General features: G+C 43.4%; 1 protein-coding gene across 10 annotated transcripts in view; it reads left to right on the forward strand.

Annotated features, from left to right (window-relative positions):
* Nucleotides 1–27894, forward strand: part of LOC134616361 (disks large homolog 1-like) — a 104662-nt gene that overhangs the window by 11622 nt on the left and 65146 nt on the right. For all 10 annotated transcript variants that reach the window (XM_063461200.1, XM_063461201.1, XM_063461202.1 and 7 more), the window contains exon 3: nucleotides 11807–11970. In XM_063461200.1, coding sequence (XP_063317270.1) covers nucleotides 11807–11970 — 164 coding nt within the window. The remainder of the gene's footprint in view (nucleotides 1–11806; nucleotides 11971–27894) is intronic.

A 27894-nucleotide genomic window follows, 5' to 3' on the forward strand; every position in this document is an offset into this window, starting at 1 on the left:
CGGGCCAATGAAACGAGTGCCTGCATCTGTTATTACCACCATTATTTTGAGTTTGAGCTGGAGTTTACATTTAGAAGCTGAACTCTGTCATCGTGACTCATGACTTTAAATAATAATCACCTTCATCCCGTCTGACTGACGCTGCCGAGCTTCTTCCCAAACTCCTTCCTCTGGCTCTGCGTGCCCGAGGCCTGGGCGTGTTTGTCACGCTCACCCTGACGTCCCAGCATCCCTGATGAAAAATAGATTTCTGCCACACAGTTTTCCAATCTGCCAACCCCCCCTTCACCAAAAGGAGACGTGTGCAGCAGGCCGAGCATGGTGTAATCCCTCTGTGGACACGACGATTACCCCCGGTCCATAATCCACCCCCCACCCCCACCGCCGCTGATTTGCAGAGAGCGCGAGCCGCCGGCTTCAGTTTGTTTTCCTTCTCATTCTTTCTGTTCAGACCGGCTTGATTCCTCTGTCAGAAACAGATGGCGTCCCACGAATCTTTTCAATTTAATAAATCAACATCGGGTTTTCAGCCCAGAAGATTTGGATGTTATTCTGCTAATTGCTGCCGCTCTGAACTCGGCTGCTTTTGGCTGCCCCAGAATTTAGGTTTCGAGCGCTGAAGGTCAAAACTGCGGCTCATAATTATTGTAATTAAACCAAGATATTCCCGCCTCAGAAAGGCTCACCGGGTGGAAGGAAAAGCATCCGATTTGTGTCACGTTATAAGATGTAAACTGTGGATTTTTTGAGTATTTCACAAACTGGAAAATGGAGCTTTGAGAGACCAAAACTAAAGTAATTTAACCAACCGACCACTGTAGGAGGGTGAACCAGTGGGGCCGGGGTCCGGGGCAGTGAGATGTGCTGACTGTAGTTTTTTAACAGTGTAAAGTCACTCGGACTCAAACATCAACATCACGTTCCCAACAACACTGCACAGACTTTTGTTTCCTGGACTTTGATTAAATAGATTAAAAACTGTTAAAGTGGAAACATTTTAAATGCATCTTCGGTATTTTATAACTGATGTGAGTTAACCCTTTAAGACCTACCGTAGAACCAAGTCCGCCAGAGCTTATCTTTATATTCTTTTTATTTTTACATGCTGTAGTGCCATTTGTGGGAGTATTTTAAGTTGCTATACAGCAATACAACCGTTATAGCCCAAATTTTGATAATATTTGTGCATTAAGTCTATAATAACTACATAAATTGCAAAAAAGAGCAATGAACTACAAAAAATTTAAAATCGTTTTTGTTTTTTGTTTTTTTTACATATATTTCTAGTTAGAGAAATTTTAAGATGTTTGTCCCTCAAAACTGTAAATACAAAAAAGTTGCATAAAATTGTTTCTAACAACAGGAAATTTATTTTGAGTTTCTTCATAGTTTTATTTTTGAGATACACCAATTTTTATAGACTACAGGAAAAATAAATATTATAATGCAAATTTGCAAAAAAACAGCATGTGCATCAAAATAAACTATTTCCAGCAGTGTAATTTGAGTTCTAAGCATCCCAGAAACTATTCAGAAAAGCATGAAGTCAGCATGACTTTTAAAAACACCAGCGTAGGCTTATAAGGCCTGAAGGTAAAAAAAAAACTACATTTTCCGCGAAAATGACGTCTCTTCCGGTTTCAGCCAGGTAATGGCGGACATGCGATAGTTCGCGCTGACGTCTATTCCAACGTAGGAAGTGTTATGAACAGCTGATCGGATCAGCAAAGCGTGTTTCTAGAATATTATGTTTTTGTTGCTGCAAGTGCTTTTTATGCTGTTTTTGCAAAACTATATGTGGAAGGAAACCGTGACCGAGGACAAGCTGATGGCATAAAATGTAAGTACAACTCCTCCGGTTTCATATGCAAAAAAAACTATTGCGCTAGCTTACGTGGTTCCAGTTCTACAGGGATTTAAAAATAGTTACGCAAAACGGAGCGTGCCCACTCCGACCAGCTTCAAAGGGTTAATGTCGGGTTTGCTTTCATCTTTGCATTGATGATATTTTAGGTTCCCTCCAGGAAAAAGTGGTTATCGTTTGGTTTGATGTGCTGCTGTTTGTTAGCAGGAATAATGGAAAAGATCCGAGTCATTGATCCGGGAATGTTTGGACAGATTGTGCCATAGCAGGATTTGGCAACATCGGAGACTTGGTGTCCTCGCAGATGCAAAACAACCTGAAATAAGAAATGTTTGTACAACTTTGAGTGAATGTGGAGCTGCTGAGTTTCTGCCTGTGAACAGTTGGTCTTTGTGCCCTCCTCATTTAAATCCTGAGGAAGTTCAGCGATGGTGTTTCCCGAGCTGCTCCCCATCGTGTCGTTGAAAATCCAAACGTTTCCTCATCGCTGCAGCGTTAGAAACACTTTTTTCCATCACCTCTGTTTGTGTGATAATTCTGCCCCTCCTTTGTTAAAGCTGTGAGGACCACACACTGAACGTTAAACACAGGAAATCTCCACGTCTTCATCTCCTCACACAGCTGCACATTTAACGAGTACGGTCACGTCTGTGAATGCCGCGAGTTTGTCCAAACCACGCCTTTATCGAAACCAGCTCGAGTCTGCTGATGGTTTTCACCAGTCCGTTTAGAGGACCAGGTCTGCCTAAAGGATCCAGGCTCCTCTGATTGTAGTTGGGAACACAGTTGTTGTTTTTTTGATTTGGGGAATAATGATGATGATGATGATGATGATGAAGCTTTATTTGTCACTTGCAGTTGCCTGCAGTGAAATTGGACCTCTTCAAACATTACACAAACATCACGTCGGGTAGACGGGTCAGAACAGGTAGCATCAAGAAACACAATGAAATGTTCAACACAACAAATTCTGACTAAAGCTGAGATAATTCAGCAGGTTTAAGAGGCCTCGGGCTGCACAGACACACGTGGGAATAACACGTGGGAATAACACGGCGACGGCTTCTGAAGACGTGAGGATATTTTGTGTTGAGTCAGATCAGTTTTAAGTGAAGCTTTTGATGTTGCATTTATAATCTGGACCTCTGCGATCCTCCCGACGTCACTCACAGAGGCAGACGCCGCGGTCAGCGAGTCAGAGTTCACGGGATAAAGCAGCACGCCAACACCGAACACCCAACGATGTTATTCTGAGCATCATTATGAAACATGAATCTGATTATTTCTCCTCAAAATCGAGCCCAGTTTCATCCTCTGGAAGCTGAGTGTTGTCGTTCCACTTGTAGCTGCTCAGCACAGCTGTGGTGACACTGAGCAGCCTTACAGTGGGGTCACGAGGCAGCGCTCTTATTCTGAAACAGGAAGGTGTTTCTCCAGGTGAAATGTGAGTGTGGAGGTGCGTTTCTGTGTGCGATGGGAGAAACGAGTGGACGCACAGATTTACTGCTTTGTGTTTACATCACGATGTACATGGTTTCATTACAAACATGCTCGCAGTGTCATGTTCAGGCTTGTGAAACAAGTTGTTGTGGGTTGTTTTAATAGTCGTGGTGTCGTTCCTGCAATCAGGAAACAGTTTTCAAATTTGAATAACTGTTTATGTGGAGTGTTTGGGCTTTACTGTACGTGAAACAGCTGAAAGACGCTCACACACTGAACTACGCGTTTGATGTGAGTCGTATTTCCCAATGAACACATGTGCGGCCCGTCCTCACACGTGCACAGCTTTCAGCTGAGCAGTAAACCTGTTTGTTAGGCAGATGTGTGACAAATTAAAGGAAAAACACCTGCCCACTCTACTGACAGTGAGTGTTCATATCACATCAGTCTTATCAAGAGGAGGACAGACGGGCTCAAACCCCAAAATGTTTGTATGTTTATTAGTAAACACGAGCGCGTGCAGGGAGAATAAAGGGATTCCTCATGATGTTAAAGGTGAAATATATATGAGTGAGTTTTCAGGGAGCACGTCAGACAAAACAGTTTGACTTCAGCAATCAGTCGTCATCAGTATTTCATCAGGTTGATCTAATATTTATTTTCTCGTCTTTCTGTTTCTGCTGTGACAAAGCTGACCCTGGATCAGTGACTCTAAATCTCTCTGTGACTCTGCACGTTGGTCTGCGGCTGTTTCCAGGCTCAGAGTGAGATTCATAAACCCGGGGAGGGTTTAAAGCTCAGCTTTGGTGAGGAAGTTGCGAGGAAGGCGAGCGATGCCTTCACCAACAGCGGCGGCTGAGAGACTCGGCTTCGTGTAACGTTTCCTTTGTTCTTCGTCGTTTTCAAAAAGACTTTCCAGCGTTCTGCTTTTGTTTGTAGTCGTCGGTGGGATTTAGAAGATTAATCAGTGTTTGATCTGCACTCCTGACCTCTGCGAGCTCTGGGTGTGGCCAGTTCATGCCGCATGTTTCGCTGTAGTGTGGTTTTGCTGATAGCGACTGCAGTCTAAACAGGCGTGGTCTTTTCTTAGAGCGGACAACAGACGCTGCTGTGTCCGACTCGGTCTAACTGACTAATGTGATCACAGTCACTGGGCCAGTTATCTGTCAGCTGGTTTTAATTAAATCCCAGTCCTGCAGGTCAGAAATGAGAGCTGAAGACGTCTGAGGAAACTCTGATCTGTGACTTCTTTGGAACGTCCCACTGTGGAAATCTCAGACCTGTGGATTATTCAGCGTGTACACGATTTATTAAACCTGATTAATAAATCTGTTTTTTGCATTTAGGCCGATGATGTGCTGCTCTGCTTCTCAGTCAAAGAAATTTTTGCATAAACTATTTTTTTAAAATTATGATTAACGGATTATTTGAATAGTCCAAAGTCTCGACCGTCCTGTAATCTGAGGACCAGGTAAAGATTCCTGTTGAGCTGCTGGAGAGCAGCGACCCAGAAACTGGATTTCTGAGGATTTTGATGCTTCCTGGTTCCTACAGTGTGGATAAAGTTGGTCTTTTAGGAGCTGCCTTTATCACAGTTATGAAGTCCTTTGTGTCACACAGAGTTCCTCTGCAGTCCTGCAGCCGTCGAGCGTTTAAGCTCAGTTTCACACAGATTGCAAACATTTTAGTCTCGGTTAATAATTGAAATCTTAAATGTGCAGAGAAAGTCTCTGGTAAAAACAAACAAAATCATCTTTGTGGTTAATCTGTTCAGGTTGAGCATCTTTGAAAAGTTTAATGTTTGACTGAAATCAGGGAGTCTCTGCTGTTTTTTTACTATACTTTTTTATTTAAAGTAAATGATTTGGTGTTTAAATTCTGAACCTTTCTTTGATTCCTGCTTTTGAAAAATGGCAGATCATAGAAACCTTTACACAATCCCAGATTGCTGCAGTGTTTCCAGGTTCAGGATCTCTGCGGTTCCTTCGTCTTGCAGACTGTTTGTCAGCCTCTGCTGTGACCGCAGAGGCTGTCAAACAGAAAGCTCTAAGTTGGGAAGCAGCTCGCTGGTTTCACTGTAAAACGATCTCCGAGTCTCCCACAATTCCACAGAGGTCTCTCTGTTATTGGACATGAATTCAGCGCCGTGTTTAAGGTCGTCCCCTGAGGACAGATGGACTGACAGCAGGGAAACCAGCGCTCACACGGTCAGGTGACCCCGGATCCTTTCATTTACTCTGGCTCAGTTTGCACTGCTTAAGTTTAAAGAATAAAAAAGCTGCATTAAACCCTTCAGTGAAAGAAGCAACTTAAGCTGGTTTAACCTCCTAAGACCCAAACTCTTCCACGACATGCATTTTTAATTTCTCTTTGATATTTGGGCCTATTGGGGCCCGATGAATGTAAAAACAGAGAATTTCCCGATTTTTTTTTTTTTTTTTTTTTTTTTTTTTTACCTTATTTTTGTTTTTAAGAAAAATGAGAGCCACAAATGAGGATATTCATTTAAAATTTTGATAGAACAGTAGCAGTATAATGTCCTCGTAAGTGGATATCAGGCCCATGTAGAGCAAAATTGAGTATTTTGGTCAAAATAACAAAAAATGTGATGTCCACATATGTGGACGGCAGGTCCTAGGAGGTTAAAGCACAGGTGAAAGTCAGTGTGTGCAAACTGCTCTCGGTTAGACCTGTTAGAGTCTCCTCAGTTTAACAGTTTGGTTCATTTTACAGAAATCTGGAAACTACATACTCAGTGAACTGTATTCAATGATGTGACCTCGATTACTTCTGGCTGTTAAATTCATCGCACGCCCTCCGACCACTTTGTTACCAAAAACCAGCTCTTCTCTTGTTGTGTGCGTTTGTTTCCATTAACCTCTGCCCACCAAAGTCTTTTAAAGTGTCCCGAAGGTAAACATTTGGTGTTTGGAGCATAACTGCCAGGAAAAAGTGTTTTAAAACCATTTTTGAGACATAATCAGAAACTTTTATAAGAATTTTCCCTGAAAATCTGATCAGTGACTGTGCACATGCTGTTTATATCCCGGGGACCAATGAAATTAAAGTTGCTGAGTAGTGTATGCTGTATGTTACAGCCTCTAGGGGGCGCTGGCTGGAAAAACAAAAGCAGACTTGACATTGAGCATCATTTCTGGTTTTTATTTCTCGTCGTTCGTCTCCATATTTCATCGTTTAATCCGTCTAGCCTGCTCATGGGGACCTCCACCTCCCTGTAATCCAACTTTGTCTTTCTATCTGTGTCTGTATTTGTTTAAATCTACACTTTGTGCAGCATCTGGTCTCTGCAGGAGGAACTGCAACATGCTGCACACAGTGATGCAGGGCGGCGTTAAAATGTTATGATATCTTTCACCGTCTTTAAAGGAACGGTCAGTAAATGTTATTTAGGTTAATAGAAAAAGTGAGTATACTCATAAAACAGATACAACAGCATGTAATGAAATCTGCCATTAAACTAATGCATTAACTAACAACAACTTATAATTAATCTGTTAAAAACACAGTCGTCATGTTCCTCAGTCGTACTGGAATACCTTAGCCTGGAAGACCAGAGTGTTACAGCCTCTCCCAGAGGAAAGAAAGCTGGATTTTTATCAACCGGCATTGTCAGCTGAGGTAAACAGTCGAGTGACGGCGTTCCACTGACGGTGAAAAACTCCTGGGTGGATCCATCGCGTTTCTACAAACGGTCTTAGAAACATGCCGGGCGGCTTCGGCTGCTGTGGGGTGGAGTTTAAATGTAATGATTTCGATCTCTCTGAAACATGTTTTTCCTATGACAGCTGCTGTAGCATGTAGCTATGCATGCACTTGAATTAGGAAGAGTAGGAAAGTAGAAGCAAATGGCTGGAATCTGCTGACATCGAGTGGTGAAAGTTTTATCCTCTAACTTTAATTTCTCTCATTTCCAGCTCAAGATTTTGATTCTTGAACTTGAGCTTTGCATAATTTTTTTCAGCTAAGAATAATCCTTCTTTGTCTCAGTTCATTCCTCCTCCAATTGAAACAAGCTCCCTCTGCTCCACTCTGTGTGTGAGGAGGTGCACACACAGTGAGACTGAGAGCACCTCCTTTTTCATCTGCTGCACTCTTCAGGATTATTTCACTCATCAATAACTTCTGTGTATTGATCTGTTATCTTGTAACGATGTAACCTATAGAGATGGACCGATCCAATATTACGTATCGGTATCAGTCCGATACTGACCTAAATTACTGGATCGGATATCGGAGAGAAATAAAAAATGTAATCCGATCCATTAAATATCAAAAAAGCACCTCACAAAACTTGCGACACGGCGTAACTCGGCTCATAACCGTAGCACGTCAGAGCAGTGTGCATCACATGATAGAGCGGCTGTGTGTATTTGTAGCCTCGCTACCAAACCAGCATTTCATCTCAGAGGAAGTTATTCCACAGAGAAGTAAAGCAAGTGTGTAAGTTCATTTCTGAATGTTTGTAAAGCGTTCCCGCGTTAAGCTTAACAACCGATATATGGAGCGACTGCCTCTCTCTCTCTCCCTCCCTCTCCTGTTGCTACTTCAATCGTGAAACTGATTAATCAGCTGATCGGCTTTTCTGTCGCGAGTCCGTCTCTCTTCTTTGTTTTTGGCCCACTTTGCACCAGAAAGAGGAAACCAGCGGCTGAACAACAGCAGCACGTTTAACCTTGATAAGCTGTCGTTAGAATTTATTTAATATTACTTTCTACACCAGGATCCTTTTCCACGCAGCTGACGGCTGGTAACTGTGCAGGGGCGGATCTAGCAAAGTTTAGCCAGGGGGGCAGGTAGGGCATGAACAGGGAAAGGGGGCACAAAGACATACTTTTCTTTCTTATTCTCATTTAAAATGTCTAGCTTTTAATAAATAATTATCTGAATCTTACACCCAAAGTTTTAATCTGATGTAAAATGTGTAGAAGTCCATTACTGTATATAGTAACTGTTAAGTCTAATATACCCTAGTAAGCTATAGTACTTTTTCCTTTGGGAAGATACCATCTGTGCAGTTTGCAATTCTGTAGAAGAAAGATGTTGAATCTATTTAATTATTCTTGAAAAATAATTGATTTCTGTGCATTTTGTTCACACTGCATCAAATTAAAGTTGATTACGTCGATTAAGCATCATGAGGTGGAGGGTGGGGGGTGGTTACCTTTTTTTATTTTTTATTTTTTATTTTTGCTGGGAGTTTGCAACCCTATTAGTTAGGTTGCCTAATATTTCTGCTAAGTACTCTTTAAAATACCAGAATAGGGAGGATGGAGTAGGTTTAAGTTTATTAGATTGGTCAGTGTTGCTAAACTATGAAATATTTTGGGTGCAGTGTATTTTTTACATACAGGTTTAACAGAATAGCTTTAGTGTTGTTGTTTATTTAAACTTGAGTATGAACTTATACAAAATGCAGCAAGATATTAAAAAAGTTTTATTGATTAAAAAACACGATATCGGATTCATATCGGTCTCGGCAGATATCCAAATTTATGATATCGGTATCGGACATAAAAAAGTGGTATCGTGCCATCTCTAGTAACCTACCCCGGTGTTGATGCCGGTGTGTGGTGCGTCGTGTGTTAATTACCTCGTGGTCGCGTCCTGGTGATTTAGAAACAAACAGCAGCTTCTTCCCTCTGGCGTCCTCGCTGTTTGTTGTGGTCGGTTTGTTCTGAGTGAAACAAGTTTTTCCACTTCTTCATACATTTCCTCACATCCTTTCTAATAGTTTCCAAGAATTACTGAGCAGGCCCATCACAGGCGCTGCGTTGAGACGGCGTGTAGTTATTCTTCCAGGGAGGTGTCGGTCTGCGGCTAATGACGTGTCCGCAGTGTAGATTTATCACAGAGTGTAAATCACACAGCTTATGACTTTAACTGTGGGGCTCAGTATCAGCAGATATCCAAAGGTAAAGTGTCTGTACGCTAGCTGAGCTTAAAGTCTGGATGGATCTCCACCATCAAGTCTTTCACTAAGTGCCAAAGGTGTCACTGGTAAAACGGTCGGTGGGCTTCACCCTGTGGGGTCATGAGTGTGGGAGCCTGATGGGATCCAGCTGCTGCTGAGACTTTTCAGTTCGGGGCCACGATGCTGCAGACGAACACAGAGTTCACACAGTTGTGGAAACAAAGAGGCGACTTTGTATTTTTAGTTCTTGCATCAGCTTCTGCGCTGATATCTGAGGCTATTTTCAGTCATCAAAGGCTTTTACATAAGCTGCAGTCGTATCAGTGAAAATCACAGCGCTCTCCTTCACTGATGTTGGCTCCATGTTGTTCTCAGTCATGTGACCGACCGGCCCATGAAGCACACCTGATGATAAATGTGATAATTCGGCCCGGTTCAGGGTGAGTCTGCAGGTTAGAGACGCTGCAGCTCCACGTGGCACTGCTGGTAGCCATGGTAGAGGCTTTTATTGTGAAAGAGCGGAGCACAGGAAGCTCCTGAGTGCTCAGAAAGAACGTAGTTTATTTTAGACTGTTACAAAGCAGATAACACCATCATTAAAGGCTGCAGAGGCAAAGAGCCGAGAGGCTGAGAAAACAGTGGGCAGTTTGAAAAAATAAAAGTTTTGATGTTTGTCTGTGAAAAGCAGTCGTGTGTTTCTTTATGTGCTGGGAAAGCAGAGAATGGTCTGTGGGGGTGGGTCAGGATGCAGGTGGGTTGCAGTGGGTAAGATGGCGAGCAGAGCTGGAAGTTTGAAGGTGATCCGCTGCCTGTCGACAGGCGACGGTCTGCAGAGGTGGAGCCGGAGCAGCTTTTATTTGATTGGTTTGGATTGTAAATGTGGACCCAATGAAAGTTTCCACTGGGTGTAAAAGTAGGAGACTTTATGGCGGAGCTGCTTCTTGTTTTATTTATAGCACTCAAATGTGCCAAAGCTCCAAAATAGAGGCTGTAAAGCCACGAGGAGCCCGGAGGATGTTTGGGATTCCTCATTTGTCATGATTCAGCTTCCTCGGATCAATCCAGGCGCTGCACTCGTTTTACATTTTTACCGAGCTCGGTACTTTCTGAGGTCGTTAGAAATCTGTGTGGAAAGGGTTAACAGGAAGCGAGACGCCGCTGCGGGCTGACGGCGGGGAGTGCCAGAGATTTAAAGGCCAGTGGTCATCCCGAGGAGCTGTTGAAGTGGTGATCTGACAGTTTAGGGGGAAACATCTGTGCTGGCTGGGCGGTCAGCTGCCACGGCGAGCCAAAGAAAGCCCGCTTATTTTAGATCCGCTCGCTGTGAGCGCGTTTCGGGACATAAAATAAGCTTGCTGGATGCGGCTGCCAGGGCGGAGCTTTTTATAATAACAGCCTACTGTAAACATCTGAACGTGGAGTCATGATATCAATCACACTGTCAGTCAGGCTGATTTAAGGAGGAAAAGCTGACGTTAGTCACTCGCTGCAGCAGTTTGACCCGCTGAGCTCAAACCGAGGAGGTCAAAGTTTCATTATTTGACCGACGTGCTTCAGCTTGTGGCCTCATCAGGAACGTCTGCATATAATGAAACAACCAATCATATGCATCCATACAGTGTGGCAGAAGCATGTACGGGCTGAGTATGATAGCTTAGGTTAAAGTCAGCCATCGTCCCTGCAGACGTTTCATAATTCTTTAAAAACAGGACAGACCTGCTCGAACACTCACAGAGATGCAGGTGCTTTATTTTGAAAAGCTCTGCTTTAAAACTCCTGATCTGTCTGATTCTTTCTTTTACTTCTGCTTTAACAGTGAAACGAGTCACTGTGCAGGAAGATTTCCATCTGAGATTCAGTGTTTTTGTTTGCTTTATTCTTCATTTCTCTGAATATTTTTACAGCAAAGTTTTCCTTGAATGTGACAGGTGTGTATCAGCAGGTGACGCACCTGTGGAAACCTGATTCTGACCAATAAATGAAAGCGTGAGCAGCATTTTCTTCAAACTGTTTTAAAAGTTTTTAAAGGCAGAGGAAAACCTCCAAACGTGTCACGTGCTGTACGTTAATGTCGGCCTGATGAAGCCGTTTCCTGTATGTCACCACCTCCTCATATTGAACAAAACTTGCGGTCGTGACCCCGACGAGTGTCGGGTCGGTGTTTGTCCTGCACTCCGGCTTCCCTCTGCCTGCTCTGTGAGCTCTGAGCTCAGCGAATTCTGATTTTTAAGTGAAGAAATATTCAAATCTAAAATGTTTTACGAGACAAGAACCGTTCACTTCTTATCAAAGCTTTTATTGTGAAAAATTAGCAGAAGCTTATAATGGAAATTGATCAGATTTCAGCTTTATTTTGATTAAATAAAATATATTTCTACTCTAATTACACCTGCAACCTGCGCCAGGGAGAGCAAAGGACGTACAAGCTGTTAGACAGGAAATGACAAAATAAATTAAACCGAACCTTCAAAATAAGAGCAAGGGAGGAGTCTACCAGTCAAAGATAAATAAAATAAATGAAGCTGAAAACGACTCCATTACCAATCGCCTGTCTCTCTGTGTCCTCGCAGATATCCAGGAGTTTTATGAAGTGACCTTATTGGACAGTCAGAGATGGGTGGAGTCTTCCAAGGGGGCGGACCCCATGGCACCCGTCAACCTATGGGACTTCTCCAGCCTTCAAAGTACAACGGTGACCTCGGACACGCTGCCCAGCCTTAGCACCAGCATCGAGGTAAGAACTCCAGCTGCTGACAGCTGCCGCTCCGCCTGTCAGGACAGGAAGTGCCACCAACACTCGGGTTCTTTTTCCTGCTTCCTGCTGCTCTGTAGCAGAGACGCCGACCGTTGGTTAAAAATAGAAACCGGTAAAAATAGATCAAACCTTTCAGACCGCGCAGGATGAAAAATGAAGCTGCGTTTGATTTGTAAAGCAGCTCAATGGACAAACTGACGCCATCTGCTCCCCGCTCGCACTAAACAAGGAAAAGCAGGATTCCTGCCAGCGCCGGCTCTTCGACGGGTACAAACGGGTCGAACTCCTGGTCACAGCGTGTTTGGTTTGATTAGTTTGGGCTGATGAGCAACTCGTTTCACTGCAGCAATAATATTTCTGCTTGGAGCCTCATTAAAAGCATCGGATTTCTTCCTTCAAAAGAAAAATCACAAAAACGGTGATGAGAATATTTTATCCAGAACGTTAAAATTACAGGAGCTGAAATACATTTTTATGCTTCTGATTTCCAAAACCCTGAAATGACTGAAATGCATAAATGCATATTTAGCTCACGCTACGCTGAGCGGTTGTGGTCGGTCGTCTCCTAAAGGCCAAGAAAAACCCTCAGTCAGTGTGTGGATGCCATCTGTTATCACTCCTCCTGCTCTTATTTTGAAATAAGAGCTGGATCTTCCTGTCTTGTTTACCAGTTACAGCAGCCATGTCTTGGTATTTCCTGGCAGTGACAGAAACAGTCATCACTCATAAATGAGAGATTTAAAAATAGAGAATGACACGTTGGTATTTTGGTGTTCGTAACTGGAGAAGCCAAAATGAAACCTTCTTTTCTTTCCTGTTTACTTTTCTGGGCTTTTTTAAAATATAGACGTAACCACAGTGATGTCACCCTTTGGTTTTGTCTTCAGTCTTAGCAGTTTGGCTGCCACCATGTTGGTTTTTTGGAGCCAGTAGTGAACATATAGGTAGTTAAATGCTCAGTTACCTGGTAATGCTAGCAAGCTTGCATTCAGAGACATGGAGTGGTGCTAATTAATGCTAACATCCAATTTAAATTGTTACATTTCACTAAATCTGGAACTCAGACTTCTCGGACGGTCTGTTAGTGCCGTAACCTCACTGTTGGTCAGATGATGTCATTAAAACAGTCCAGAATACCAGCTCAAGCCTGGGAGCCAGCTAGCAGCTACAACCACCTGTGTCACCATTCACCTGTCAAAGAGGCCACGCCCCTGAAACTACAAACTGTAAACCCTTAAACGGCTCTGGAGACCAAAGCGGTTTCTGTATCAGGCTGTGAACTTTTTATTTAAAAAGTCTGTGGGAACTCACTCGCTGCCGGAGCCTCCGGTGGACATTGGAGGAACTGCAGGTTTTCTTTTGATCATGAATTAAATGTGAACTTAATTTTTCATGTTTCAAACGAACTTTTAGTAATTATGTTCTGCAGAATTCGTTCGGCAGCACTTTCCTAGTTTGTGCTGTTTTTAACATTTGGCATTTCTTCTTAGCTGCTCTCACATATTAAATAAAAACGTGTAATCACTGCGCCATCTGGTGGTACAATTAGTACTGAACAAAATGAAAGTCTCGATTCAGCCTGAGCTGATTTCTGTTTCACGCTGTGCACAGGTGTGTTGGACATAAATCTGGAGCGTCGTTTCTTCACCTTGAGTTTAAATGATGTTAAAACAGAAACTCTCTACCAAAGTGCTTTTAAATGTTTGAGTGGGTTAAACGTCTGATATTCAGCCATGAGAGCAACTGTTCGGTTTCTCTCTGCTGTACGTGACCGTGCGCCTCCGCAGCAGCTTTGAGCTAAAAGACAACGTTTGTGTTGGAGGACACGATGGCGTCAGATGTCCTTCACCAGTCCACAGGACGGTGATGATGATGATGAAGATTTAGATCAGCAGCCTGAGAAAGAACAAACTTCATGAGTTGTGCTGTTAAAGCGAGGAAAGTGAAAACGAGATGGGTGATGTTTCCTTCTGGAACGACAGTCAAGCGTGTGAGCACTCGTGGAGGTTCGCTCCCCTGCCGAGGTGGAGATCATCCAAAGTTATTAAAGGCGGAGCTGCTGGTTTCATCCTGTGTGTGTGTGTGTGTGTGCGCATGCGCGTTCCACTCGCTGAGCTCGTGTTTAACCTCAGGTGTGTTTTTGTGCTTCTGACTTCCTGATGACATGTTTGAGGGGCCTGATGGAGCAGGATGATGAAGCAGATGTGTGCGTGTGTGTGTGCGCGAAAGCAAAAACCAACTGTTTCCCTCCACCTGATTTTTATCTAAACTGTCATCAGTTACACTTCATCACCATCTGGCAGTTTCTTTACGTCAATAATTTATTGATTGTTTGGTTATAAAACGACCAGAAAACATTAAAACTGATCCCCTCGTTAGTCCCTGAATCAAAGTGAACGCGTTAACATTAATCCGCCACACTCAAAAATACAAACGATGTTTAGTTTCAGGGAACAAACAAACGATTGTTGTTGTCTGATGTTTTTAAACATGCATCTCAACAAGAAAACAAACAGAAATAATGTTGAACATCAAACTGTTATTGATTGGAAATCCACAGATTTAAGTTACTTTCTATAATATAAGAAGAACAAATTTCCTCCAGTTTCCAGTTTTGTGCTGATCTGATGTAAACATTTGTGAGGACGTTTAAACTTCTCACTTGAAAAACAGTCCGAGGTCACCGACGCGGAGTTTTTACTGAATTTTCACTCTCGTGTTGATCTCACAGCTGATCAAAGACATCATTGATCAGTTTATTATTGGAGTTATTTTACCTGCAAAATGAATCTGTGTGCTGCTTTTCAAACATGTGTGTGCAGACCTGAGCACACAGCTGCTGAACCCTCAAACTACAACTTGGTTTATTCCAGATGTTGTGAAGTTCCAGAGTCAATGCAGCACATCAACAGTCTGTAACAAACATCAGAAATACAATAGAGCAGCTCGATAAAATCTAATGTCACAGAACACAAGATAAAATTACACAAAACCAAATCAAATGGGACAAAAAGTCAAATAAAATAAAGACTCGCTGAAAGTAGAGCTCATGGAAAATGTTCAGTTTAGTAGAAAAAGTGATTCTGCAGGTAAAACGGGGAAAAAAAGACAGAATGAAAGTGGTGACTCTGATGTTTTAGTTTTCTGACGTCTTATAATTTGAAACAATCGATTGATTATTGGTAAAAGTGAGAGATTAATGTCAGAGATCTCCATCAGCCTGCTTCACATGCTTTTAAAGTTATTTTCAGTGAAGTTTCTTTTTTCTCTTCTTCCTGAAAAACGAGAGCAGAGGCGACAGGTTGTTTGTTTGGTGCTTTAAATCCTCGGAGTGTTTGTGCGTCTGCGTTCAGCTCAGCTGAGCTTCTGTCTGCGGCACAAACACGTCTCCAAGATGTGATTTGTGACGTTGTGGTGAACGCCAACATGTGAAACGTGAAAGCCGGCGATTCAGTTAGTGAAAACGAAAAGATGAAACCAAACAGAGCAATCTGCCTCCTCTGTGCGCTTCTTTCATTTCGCTCTAATCCCGTGTTTTCATAATAGTAGATGGGATCAGCCAGAAATTGGAGTATAATCCAGAAAATGTTATTTTGTGTTTTTGTATGAGATTGATTTTTTTGGGAGGGGGTTAAAGCTGAAGTTTGCAGAGGTTGCCGTGGCGAACAGCTGGAGTCTGGATGTAATGCATCATTATTCCCGTGCTGTGCGCTCGGGCAGGTGGACGGAGACGTTCATCCGCTCACGGCTGGCCTGAGGTTAGCGTTCAGGGTTGCGGGGCAGCTGATGCACGCTCAGGATTTACTCTGACGCTCGCTATGTGAGTGAGCGGCACATCCAGGTTAAGTGGAGGTTACGGTTCTCATCCGATGGAGCCGGCTAACCGTTTGTTTCCTCTCTTCAGGCAAAGCTGAGCCTGGATTTCCTGAGCGAGGCATCGGGCTTCTCGCTTTGAGGAAGACAAAAAGGAAAATGTCCGAATTTAAAAACGACGCGTCAGAGAAGCTTTTCCAGAACGTCTTTCACCTTCTTGTCTGTTTGCTCCTGTCTGATCCAGTCCGTTTGTTGTCTGAGGAGCTTTTCCAGAACCGGACTGAGCTCGTTCATCCTGGTTTTTCAGTCCTGTGCTTTCAGCTGTCCAGGACCCGGGTTTGGGTCACATGGGTGTAAAGGTGAGCTGGTTGTTTGACCAGGCGATCAGTACTCCGTCTGTATCCTCTGGAGCCAATAAACTGGCTCCTTATTTTCAGAACAGATCGAACGGGTCACGTGACTTTGTTTTCTGTTGTGTGCCTGGTACGATGTGCAGTCAGCCGTAATGACCCTGGGAGTTTTCTGCCAGCCACCATAACACGCTGCTGCAGGGTGGGGACACGTGTCAGTGAGAGCACAGCTGTTTGGGTTTCAGTTCTTTGCAGATGCATGAACGGAGGCAAACGTGCGTCAGTGTGAGGTGGACATATTTCACCTGATGATCAGCAGTCAGAGATGGAGGATGGGACGTACGCATCATGTTTAGATCAGAGCAGAAACCTGACGCTGGCTGAGATGTTTGAACCTGCTGTGTTGTTTGATTGAATGCTTTTCTTCTTCTTTCCTCTTTTTCCCGACTGTAAACGCTCATGCTCCCCCGTAGGACTCCCCCCTCCTAAACGAAATCCTCCACACGTTGGCGCAGGCCAAGCGCCCGCCTGGCCGTGACGGACAAGTAAGTACTGCCTGCTGTTGGTGGGAGGGGCTGTCGGTGTCGTCCACCTTCGCCGCATGTCCCATCCAGTCCTCGTGTGCTTTTTATGGGCCATCGGAGGGGTGGGGGTCAGGGGTCAGGTTCGCCCAGACGGCCTCAACGTGTCGCTTTGAGTCGTTCACGCTGATCTGAGTTTGGATGAAAGTGAAACCAGAGCTGAAGTCTGAGGATTGTTTTTAACACTGATCAATAAAACTTCATAAAACAAACTCGCAGCTCTCACCGAGGAGCCGCGGCTTCATGGTCGGCGTGTGAGCTTCGTCATTAAATAAACTCTGACCTGAAGCTGCACTCCTTCAGTTTTGATCCTCCATCTTCACGTCTGGTCTCAGAGTGTTTCAATGTTTCTATCAGCAGGAACGCGGCGGCACGTCGAGGCTGTCCGTGCTGTGTTCAGGGGTCGTGGGTTCATCGTGCTTCATTCGTTTTGGTTCATGTTGTCGGGTCTGAACGGTACACCTCCGGTCCTCAGAGCTGCACACACAGACCCACACACACTTTTACACTGTCACACACAAACTAACACACAGCTGTCACTGATGTGGTAAAAACTTTATTAACTGATTTACATGAACGACTTTTTCGTCGAGTGAGTCTTCAGTCATGTAGAGTTTATCCATCGAATCAGGTTTGACGAGCTTTTCTTTTCACGCTGTGACCATATATGAAAAACAAGCAAAAATAAAAATGACACCATGTTTCACATTAAAATATCACAGCAAGCTAATAAATGCATGTGAGCTGTTATTCTGCAGTTATATGAGCTGCCTTTGAGAACAGTTGGTGCTTTGAAAGGCTTCACTTTACTGGAACAACAAACCTAAAATGTAACCAGTGTTTCCAAAAGAAGCTGTAAATCAAAGTTAGATTAAAGTGATATTAAAATCATTTAAAGTGTTAAACGTGGACTAAAACTGGCCGAGGGTCTCAAACTAAAGCCAAATGAAATAGATTTATTTACCCACAGCACAACAGAAACACAGTAGATTTAATAGAGCTGTTCACAGCAGCAGTAAATGTGTTTAAGAACATTTTACTGATGCTTTTAATCTCTTTAAATGTTACAGATTAAAAATTCACTTTAAGCTCAGGATACAGTAACAGAAGTTTGTTCGTTAGCGCCGTGTAGATTTTAGTTCCTGTATTTCAGCTCTGCAGCAAATTTTCATTTACATTCAAGTCCAAATGAATCTTAAATTGAAGTGAAACTCTTTGATCAGTTCATGTTTATTGTTTTTGATTGAATTTCACTTCCTTATTTTATCGAAACTGAGCAAATAGACGTTCAAACTTCACTGAATTCATGTCAGCATGTCTCAAATATCAGCTGATAAAAAGACCTTAGTGTTTGAAATGGGTCAACTTTACATTTTGAGCTGTTAGTGAGAGAGTCCGTTAAAAAACACTGGGTATGACCCTGCAGCCAGGCTGTAGCCAGGCTGAGCGCCTGCCTGCTCCTGACCCCTGAGCCTGCATGTGTGGAGCTTTTATCGTGAAGGAGCCTTGCGAGGCCTCCCTCGGACAGACTGGAGCTGTACTGGCGTTCAGCACCTTCGTGGTGGTGGTTCGTGTGGATTTCAGTTCAGGTTTCTGTGAGGCTTCGGTCTTTCGCCGCCTCTTCAGGCTCCTGTGTGTCTCGTGCTGCTTTCAAATACCATCCTCATGTGTTTCTCAGTGTTGTACGTTTCTGAGCGTCGCAGCTCGTCCAGGGGACTTTCTGACCTCACATCGCTGTGACCCACTTATGCAAAATCTACCTGCGAAGCTTCGTCCATAAGCAAACATTATTCACCACAAGGCAGCAGTGGCTCAGAGGCTCGGCCTGGAAAGAGTTAATAATTCACACAACATGAAGCTGTGGTCTGAGGCTGCTGCTCAGTGAGAGTCAAACCATCTAACAAGGCTCAGTTCCCTTTTTTATCCCACATTGTTTCACCTTCGTCAGGCTGCAGGCGGAGAACACCTGCTAACAGGTGAGGCTTCTCAGCTGCAGTGTAAACAGACTGTATAAAACAGATAGACGTAGCCATTGCGTCGTCACCTGTTTGTTAGTGAAGTCTGTTTTGTGAAGCCTCAAACTTGACACTGAAGGGTACTGTGTGCTCATTGGTTAATGACTTTCAATCACAAGTTGTTAGCCAATGAGCATCTCCCTCTTTGTAGTCTTTTTTTAAAAACTCTAATGGGAACAAAACAATCAACACTGTGTTGCGTTTAATGACACCTGAAAGCAGCGACTGAGGCCATGAACTCATCAGGATCAGATGATCAGGCTCAAGGGTCAGAGGAGGCGCCGCCTGCTGGACATTCAGAAGAATGCACTGGCTTCATTTTGCACAGCTGGAAACTGCATCCATTTTTTATTTACAGTCTGTAGTCGGAGCCCACAGAGCCACAACATCACTGCAGGAAGAGGCGGAGACTCTGAGACGGCCTGAATTCACAGAACTGTGAGCGCGTCCTGTAAGACGCTCATCGACCAATAAAAACACTGCTGTGTACCTGGTGAGCAGGTGATGAACAAGTGGTGTTTCAGAGGCGCTTTGTGTGACAGTCAGTGTGGATTAAAACTCACATCATCTGGACTTTACCTGAAATGTTTCCACAGTGCTGAAGCTGCTTGGGCAGCTGGCCGTGCAGAGAGCAGTCACAGAGAGCTCGTATGTCCTCGTGTACCTCAGAATAACCAGCAAAGCTTTTCACTGTGACTTTAACTGATAACGTTCATGATGTGTGACGACCACGGCGCTGTGAGGGGTTTGAGATGTCCACACCCGAGGCAGGTCCTGTTTCTCTGCAGCTTCTCTGCAGGGTTAAACTATTCTTTTCATATTACTGTGAAACAAAAAAAATCCAGTGCTTGTGGGCCACAGCAGCTCAATAAAGGTTTTTTAAACTTTTCTGCAGTGAATTATCAGAAACGGGTCAAAGACATGCAGACATGCTTCTCTCTGCTGCTGCACATCAGACATTAAACTGCTGCAGCTCATTTAAACTCTGATCGATCGCTCTGATGCTCTCAGCTGCTTGGAGAATAAGTACAAAAACACTAATAACCATTTCTCTTCAGGGCAAACGAGCTCCTCACTTTAATGTAAAGCCCGGCAGACTGTTCTGTGGAAAACACCACTCGCATCACTTCCTGTTCTGTGTTAATGTCGAGGTGTGAAACACGCCATATGATGATGATGACGCGCATGAGACGCGACGCAGCTACATGACGGATTCATGGAGCTGTGAAAGATTCCCACCTGCCAAACGCCCACGCTGCCTCATCTCCTCCTCCCCCTGCTCCTGCTCCTGCTGAGAGGGACACTGCTCCTCCTCCTCGTCCTCCTCCACCTCCACGAGCATTTGGCGTTGAGTCATACATGTCATCAGCAGCAGTTAGCGTGTTTTCAAACCTCAAGAGGAAAAGCCGAGGCACAGTCTGACTCAGACAAGATGAGTTTGTGGTCTCTTGTCGAGTAGGACGTCACAGCGCTTCAGGGACACTTTGAAACACACTGATGGTTACAGCGCAGTCATCAGTCCGTAATTCAGTTAGCTGATTGATAGAAAAATTATTCATGAATCCTTTTTATGTAAAAATGTCAGACATACTGCTGTTTCAGCTGTTTTGTTTTGTTTTTTTTAATTTCAGACTTTGTTATCAGGGAATAGTCACATATCAAATCAGTCACTATTTCACATGATTATTTGAAGAAATAACTGTTTTATTCTATCAAGTTGAAATTTATCTATAATCAAGTCTTTTTAGAGTCATGTTGCACTTGTAATAAAACGGTATTATTCACTGATAAGTACAAACTAATTTCAGCCCAGATCGTCATCTGCAGATATCATTCATGCCTAAGGAGTGCTCAGAATATCTACGTGCCATTTAGAACCTGCAGAGGAGAAAAATAATAATTGTAATGATTTCAATCACATGACATTTACGTCATATTTGCATCAAAACTGTTTTAGTTTTGGTTAAAAGTACAATACCTGATGTCAAATGTAATTACTGAAAGGTAAAAATACTTGACTCAGTTCTTTATTACAGAATAAATTCAGATTTTAATTAGTGTAAATTTATAATATGATAAATAATTAAACTGCATAATTTAAGCTGCTCCAAAATGTATTATTTAATGTCTTTGTTTATTTTTTTAAGTGCTAATAAATACGCTGGTCTGCAATTACGCAATCATTACAGTACAGGTATTTAGTGTTGCGTTCAGATACACTCTGAAACTATTTTTCCAGTCAAAACGCGTTTGATTGATCGGTTTGAAGTGAAAACTTGACTGGATAAAATTATATTATCAATTTCTATCTCCTGTAACCTCGCTAACAAACGATGCAAGACTGGTTTTAATAGTCCCGTGTTAATCTTTTAACCTCATAACTTGGAGGGAGTGGGTTTTTCCCAAAGCGCCTGAACGCAGCCTGTGTGTGTGGAGGAGCGGGGTTCGCTGAGCGCTGCTCCTGCTGAGCTCCGGATACGGTATGAAGGAGGACCGGGGGAGGGATGAGGTGGCTCTCCGGTGAGCGCGCTCTCTCTCTTGGGTAGATTTCTGACCGCAGTCGGTCGGTTTGTGAGTGAATGTGAAGTATTTATGAAGAGTGGCGCCTCGCTGGAGTTCGCTCAGCAGGAAGGACGGACGGAGATGAGATGCTGATGTTCCCGGGCTTCACTCCCGGCTCGGAACGATGGACTGCATTTGTATTGTCACCACTAAGGTAACGCTTGAAGAAAGCTCATAAAATACCGACACACGCACACACTGGAGGGCGAGTTTAGTTAAGAGTGAGTCGGTGTTAAATTCGGCTTTCATTACATCATTCAAACGGCTTTTTAATTAGGTGAAAATCCACTTTTTTTCAAGGGTCTTCGCCTCATTCCCGCCGTTGGTCCCCATTAAAACAGCACCGCTGATGAAGTGGTTAGTATCGATTTGTGACGATACATTTATAAAAGTGAGATTTCTACCAAAAATAGTGCAACCTCCTAATAGGTGGTATGTTGTCATTAATTGTGAGTCGATGGTCAATTCGGCAAGTATATTATAATAAAGACGACTTTTTATTCAGTAAAAAACTTACTTTACTGAAGGGTTCGCGCCCCATTCCAGCCTTTTATACCCATTAAAGCAGCATCGCTAATGAACGGAGGTTGGTAACCGGTTTTGATGATATGAAGCGATGATTGTAGGGAAAGTAAAACCATTCATTTTACTGTATCATTGCCGAATTGAAGAAAAGTTGATGGACATATACAGCTCCAAGTCTTTTATTCTTACTCATCGGTTTATTTTCTAAAAAATAAGGATTAGAAATAAATTTGACTTTTCCTAATGCGAGTTTGGCGTGACATTTTCTTTGCTCTTTATGTTATTGTATGGTCTTTACCTTACAATATAAAACACCTTAAGGCAACAGTTCTTGTGATTTGAGGCTATATGGATTAAATTTAATTGAAATTTTCACGCCTTTGGTTTATTAAGCCTCATCTCTTTTTAAAGTCATACTTATTTTTGGGTCGGTTTATGATTCAGTTCAATCCATTTATTGATTACTGATCAGGATAGTTACCAGCTGACTGTTTTCACTTTATGCTGGCAGTGTGTGGTGTCTGACTTTGAACTGAACACAGGCTTCTTGGTGTTTTTAGAGCTGTGAATGAAATTTGAAAGCATCCGGAACATATTGACCTTTTGATTGTTCATTTTTATCACATTATTAACATGTAATAATGTGACAGAGCTAATAATGCTGCGTGTGATCTGCTCTCTGCTTCCTGTGGTGTCACTGTAGCTGCTGAACGAGACAGAGCTGATTTTTGCACTTTCACGTTTTTTTCACACCAGTTGGAAGTCTGGAGCCGTCACCTTACTGAAGCTATTTTGAGCTCTTTGTGTTCCTGGACAGTCTGTAAGTTGTAGTTTCGTAGGTCAGGGAAAGATTGATAACTGAACATTGTCTGTTGAGATCCATGGAGCGTTTTAAATTAATTATGAGTGTTTTTAGGTGATAAATGTCTACCTGTGTCCTTGAGCATCATGGTCATCCTGAAGAATCCCAGGTTTATGTGTTACTCGGTGATGCACGTTCTCTTTGTGTCATAGTGTTTGGTTGTTTTATTGGGTTTATAAAAGCTACTAGGGCAAAATCATTTATTTTATTTATTGGTATTTTCAAACTGTAAAAAAACATGATGTTGTTTTAAACAACAAGCATGAGTTTAAAAACTAAACGTGAACCATGGCGTTCAATAACAGAACATATCATGGCGTGTATCTGGTTATCAAACTGATACTTAAACACTTAAGGTGTTATGGTAAATGGTAAATGGCCTGTAGTTATATAGCACTTTAATAGCCCCCAAGGACCCCAAAGTGCTTTACACATCCAGTCATCCACCCATTCACACACTGGTGATGGCAAGCTACATTGTAGCCACAGCCACCCTGGGGCGCACTGACAGAGGCGAGGCTGCCGGACACTGGCGCCACCGGGCCCTCTGACCACCACCAGTAGGCAACGGGTGAAGTGTCTTGCCCAAGGACACAACGACCGAGACTGTCGGAGCCGGGGCTCGAACCGGCAACCTTCCAATTACAAGGCAAACTCCCAACTCTTGAGCCACGATCGTGTTAGTTTTATACATTTTCATGGTGGTGGTGTTTAGATGTGCTGAGTACTCTCCAGTGCAGTCTGAACTCTGTAAAACGATGCGTATAACTGCAGGAGGACGTGACCTTTGTGCTGGGGTTTTCTCGGCCTGCCGCCAGATGTGCCTTCAGAGCATCTGATTGGTGGTTTGAGAAGTTTGACGGACGTTCGCTCTCTGAGTGACGACGTGTTTTCTGCCTGCTGTTCAGCGAGTTTTTCCTCAGAGGTGTGTGGGTCTAATCTTTGTTTTTAGTTTGGTTTTATATTTAAGTTCTGTAGCTCCAAAGCAATCATCAATCTCACAAAGAAGGAAGTGATCAATGTTGCAGTGAGTCCATCACGTCCTGTGTTCATGAGATGATGATGATGACTTCTCAACCTGTCGTGTGATTTAAGGTTTGGGTGGCCCGCAGCAGTGGTTTCACATTTTGAAATGGACCGTGGTGTTTCCTGAAGTTCAGATTTGGCTTTTTGAGGCACTGTCAGACTTCAGCCAGTCGCCATCTTTGTGCGCTGAAGTTTCGACTCCTGTCCTGGAAGTCCAGAAATAAGTTTCAGGTTCAGAGCGTATCCATGACTTGAGCTTCTCGAGATGAAACGGTCTAATGGGGTTTTTAAATATCTGCTGTAAAGGTGACAGAGGACAGGAAGAGAGAAGAGATGAGAAAGACGCCTCTAAAACCAACGATGGAGCAGAAATGACAGCAATAAAACAGAAGCTGAGGTTAGAACAGGAGGTCGGGTCAGTGTCCATGTTCTCTCTGTGGGAAGCGTTAAAGGAGCAACTTTGTTGTTCTGAAAGATGAGTTTCAGTCTCTGACCTTAAATCTGTTTGCTGGGCTGAATCGTTAGTGGCTGTATGTAAACGAGGTTAACGGTCCCGATGTGGCATCTCCAGCTGGTCTGGGATCAGTGTCCCTGCAGGCCCTCATCTCTTCTCTGAAATCCCATTTCTGTGATCCGTGTCTCTCCTCTGATCTGAACCCCCGCTGCCTCATCCTTAAAAACTCCCTCCGTGTGACATTAAACTTAAAGGACATTTTTCTCCCTGCACCCGCTGAGCACTGATGAAGAGTCCTCAGTGGATTTGAACCAGCAACCTCCGTGTTCCTGTTTGTTTCAGGCATCTCCTCCCCGCACAGGAAAGGTGTCAGAGCCTCAGGTGTGTGTTTGTAGGGCAGCGCCTCGGCGTTGGCGCTATTTTCAGCTCCTTATTAACGACGAGCTGCAGCTTGGTGATTCAGCAGGACAAAGCACAGTCGGCTCGGTCTAAATACAGGAACACCAACAGATCAGCACTCGAGGAACACCTGAGGACACGGTTACAGGACGCACGCTGCCCGGGTGACTAAATATGTTACGTAAGAACCAAAACCAGCGTTTACTGTTTGAATGAAGGTGGAAATTATCCACAGAGACCAAAACTGATGTAGGTTCAGCCTGTAAACATGTTTCTGCTGTAAAGCTGAACATTTCAACTTAGGAACTGAGTCACTGCTGGAGCCTCCGATTGGAGGTTGCTCTGATCAGAACCTGGCCGGGAGTTCAGGTCCTGGGGGCTCATCACTGATAGAAAGTTTGCTGGTTTCAGGCAGTTGTGTTTTTAGATGTTTCACGTGGACCTGTTGTTGTTCCTGGTCCCTCTTAGAGCTGCTTTGCATGATCCACAATTCAAAACAATCCTTCTTTGTCTTCCTCCAGGCCTCGATACAGCCTCGGTCGGATTTAAAAATAAAATAAATGCAAGAAGCAGCCTGATTAGCTTTGATTAGGTTTGAACATCTAGTGGGAGTGGTTGCTGTATCCCCTCTCTGTGACATCATTCAGATCCAAGAGTAGAAAAAAAACCTGATAAACTGAGTGTTTTAGAGCAGTCTGACGCCTGATCATTGGAACACAACGTATATGACAGGAAATGAGGAAAATAAAAACATCTTTTTTGTTTAAAAAGAATGAGATAAATTGTTTGACGTGTATAAAATCTCTCTGCTGTGTTTCTCGCCACGCTGAAACCAGCAGTGCAGGCGCTCTCACGCAGATTCAGACACTTCCTGTCAAAAGTCTATTTATGTCGACGTCCTCACCCCCCGGAGCGAAAATTCAAGCACGAGATGATGTTTAATTTAATTATGACTCTGTGACAGGACGCGGCGTTTCAGCGTCTCCGTTACGGTGCGGTCATGTCCAGTTACTCTATTTGCTTGTTGAGGATGTGAGTCTGAGCATCCTCACAGCTCTAACACAGCACTGAACCTGTAACGAGTGTGTGGGTGGGAAAGAAGTTATCCAATCACAAATCAGCTCGTTACTGTGGGTTTAAACATGGAGTCGTCCTCACAAACACAGAAACATTCACAGAGCCGCAGTCTGCTGCAGCCGGAGGTCGGAGGTCAAATCAGCTGTCTCCACTCCTTCCAGAAAACAACCGCAGCAGCAGGGGCTGATGGGAAGGCTGATCGCCACTACCTGCAGAGAAGCGTAACGAGCTCGTGCTGTCGGACCGTTGATGCTTCGATCAGCAGCTCGCCGCTGCGCCTGGAAACAGCCGCCTGAATTATTGATGATGGTTACGGGCAGAGCGAGGAGAGTGAACCTGCGAGCACGAAGAATCAGAAACATGGAATCATTCCTAGATTTTACTTTAGTTTATCTCTTGGTCGTTACCTTTGTTTTTACCTGTGTTCAATTTAAAATACTTTTTATGACCTTGATGGCATTTTTTTATTTACGTTTTCACGAGTTTACTCGACAGTTTTCTCTAATTTGATATGTACTTAATTCTTAATAAATGTTGTCAATAACATTCATACTTTTAAAGTTCGCATTTTTAATTTATTATTTTTATACTAAATAATTTCAATACTGAAGTAATTTTATATTTATTTTAATAACTTTATATATCTGGTATTTTTTTTATATGTAAGTTCTTTTAAAGTATAATTTAATTTTAATACTGTCTTAAGTATTTTCAGAGCGCGTATTGCAGTACTTCATGGCCCAGAGATGAATGCCTGCATTAAAGCTATTAGTGATGATTATGTGCATAAACTACATCCTGAGCTGCTCGGAAACACTAAACCTTCTGACCCCAAACCTTTATTGGTAAAGCCGGTCACATGACTCTCTGCGGTCACATCTGTCACACGGTCGTGAGATGCGGTTTATTTTGTCTTTGCTGTAGTTTGACAGGACGGCAGCAAATATCCACACAGATGTGCTGATGTTCAAGCGATGCCTGGAGGAGGAAACAAACCCTCGATGAAAGCGCAGAGTGGTCAGCGCGACTACAGCGACCGTACGCCTCACGCGTGCAGAGATGTGAGGTCGGGTAGTCGTGAGGGTGCTTTCATTGAAAAACCATTTAAGCACTAATGTGGATTTTATTTATGATAAAAGGTTTCAGTTGAATCAAAGCTTTGTTTGCGATTGGCTTCAGAAATGCGTTAGCAGTTTTTTAGTTTGTTCAGTTTTGGCTGTGTTTACTCGTCTCCTCTGTGATTTGTCTGCTGTGATTATTGCAGGTTATTTCTTGGACCGACTGAAGCAGAAACTCGTCTTCTGCCGTTAAAGGTTTCATCTTTATTTCCTTCGGTGTGAACATCTGACTGGGATGAAATGTGCAGTTTGCAGTGTCGTTCTTAAAGCCGCCATCCCGCCTGCCTGGCGGGTGACGTGGACACCCAAGTTTGTAAATGCGATAACTCGAGGGCGAGGTGAGGCGAGGGCGCCTTAAATTGAAACCATAGGTGAGTCTACAAGGATGCTGAGGGGTAGCACTGACCGCCACCAGTGTTTTTACCCGCTGCAGCGCCGTTCCTTTGGCTGGAACGACTCCTTACGTGAGCTGGTTTCTAGGGCTGGGCCATATCATACCGTTCACGGTAATACCGGTATGATGTTGGGCAACGATAAGAAAATGAAATATGGCGATAGAATATGGGTAAAACGCGCATGCGCAGTGCCTTTGTTTTCATACGCACATGGCGAAAAAAGCATGGCGGCGACGGAGAATGAGAAGGGGGAAAGCGGATCGTTGAATGAAACGGATGAACCTGAACTGGTTTGTAAAAATGCTGCAACTTCAGTGGTGTGGAACTGGTTTAGCTTTCGTCCGTCAGATACACAACAAAGCACTATTTTTGGTAGAGCATGCTAGCGGGCCGTCGTTATTACCGTGTTTTTTGGAAAATACGGCACACTTAAAATCAATCCTTTGATTTTTCTGAAAGTCGACAGTGCCCCTTATAATCCCGTGTGCCTTATGTATGAACTCTGGTTGTGTTTACTGACCTCGAAACGATTTTATGTGCTACACGGCGCTCGAAAATCTGTCAAATGTTTCAGTATGACTTTGCTAATCTACGAAGCCGCACCACTTGATGGATTGTCGGAGCATTACGGCTATCGTAGGCAGGAGCCTCGCGGAGTGATACGTACTGTGCTTCAACATAATATTACCGTATTGTGTGTGTATAACCTCTTTTTAAGTTTTGTGG

Source organism: Pelmatolapia mariae, linkage group LG18 (genome assembly GCF_036321145.2).
Source record: "Pelmatolapia mariae isolate MD_Pm_ZW linkage group LG18, Pm_UMD_F_2, whole genome shotgun sequence".
Classification (NCBI taxonomy): Eukaryota; Metazoa; Chordata; class Actinopteri; order Cichliformes; family Cichlidae; genus Pelmatolapia; species Pelmatolapia mariae.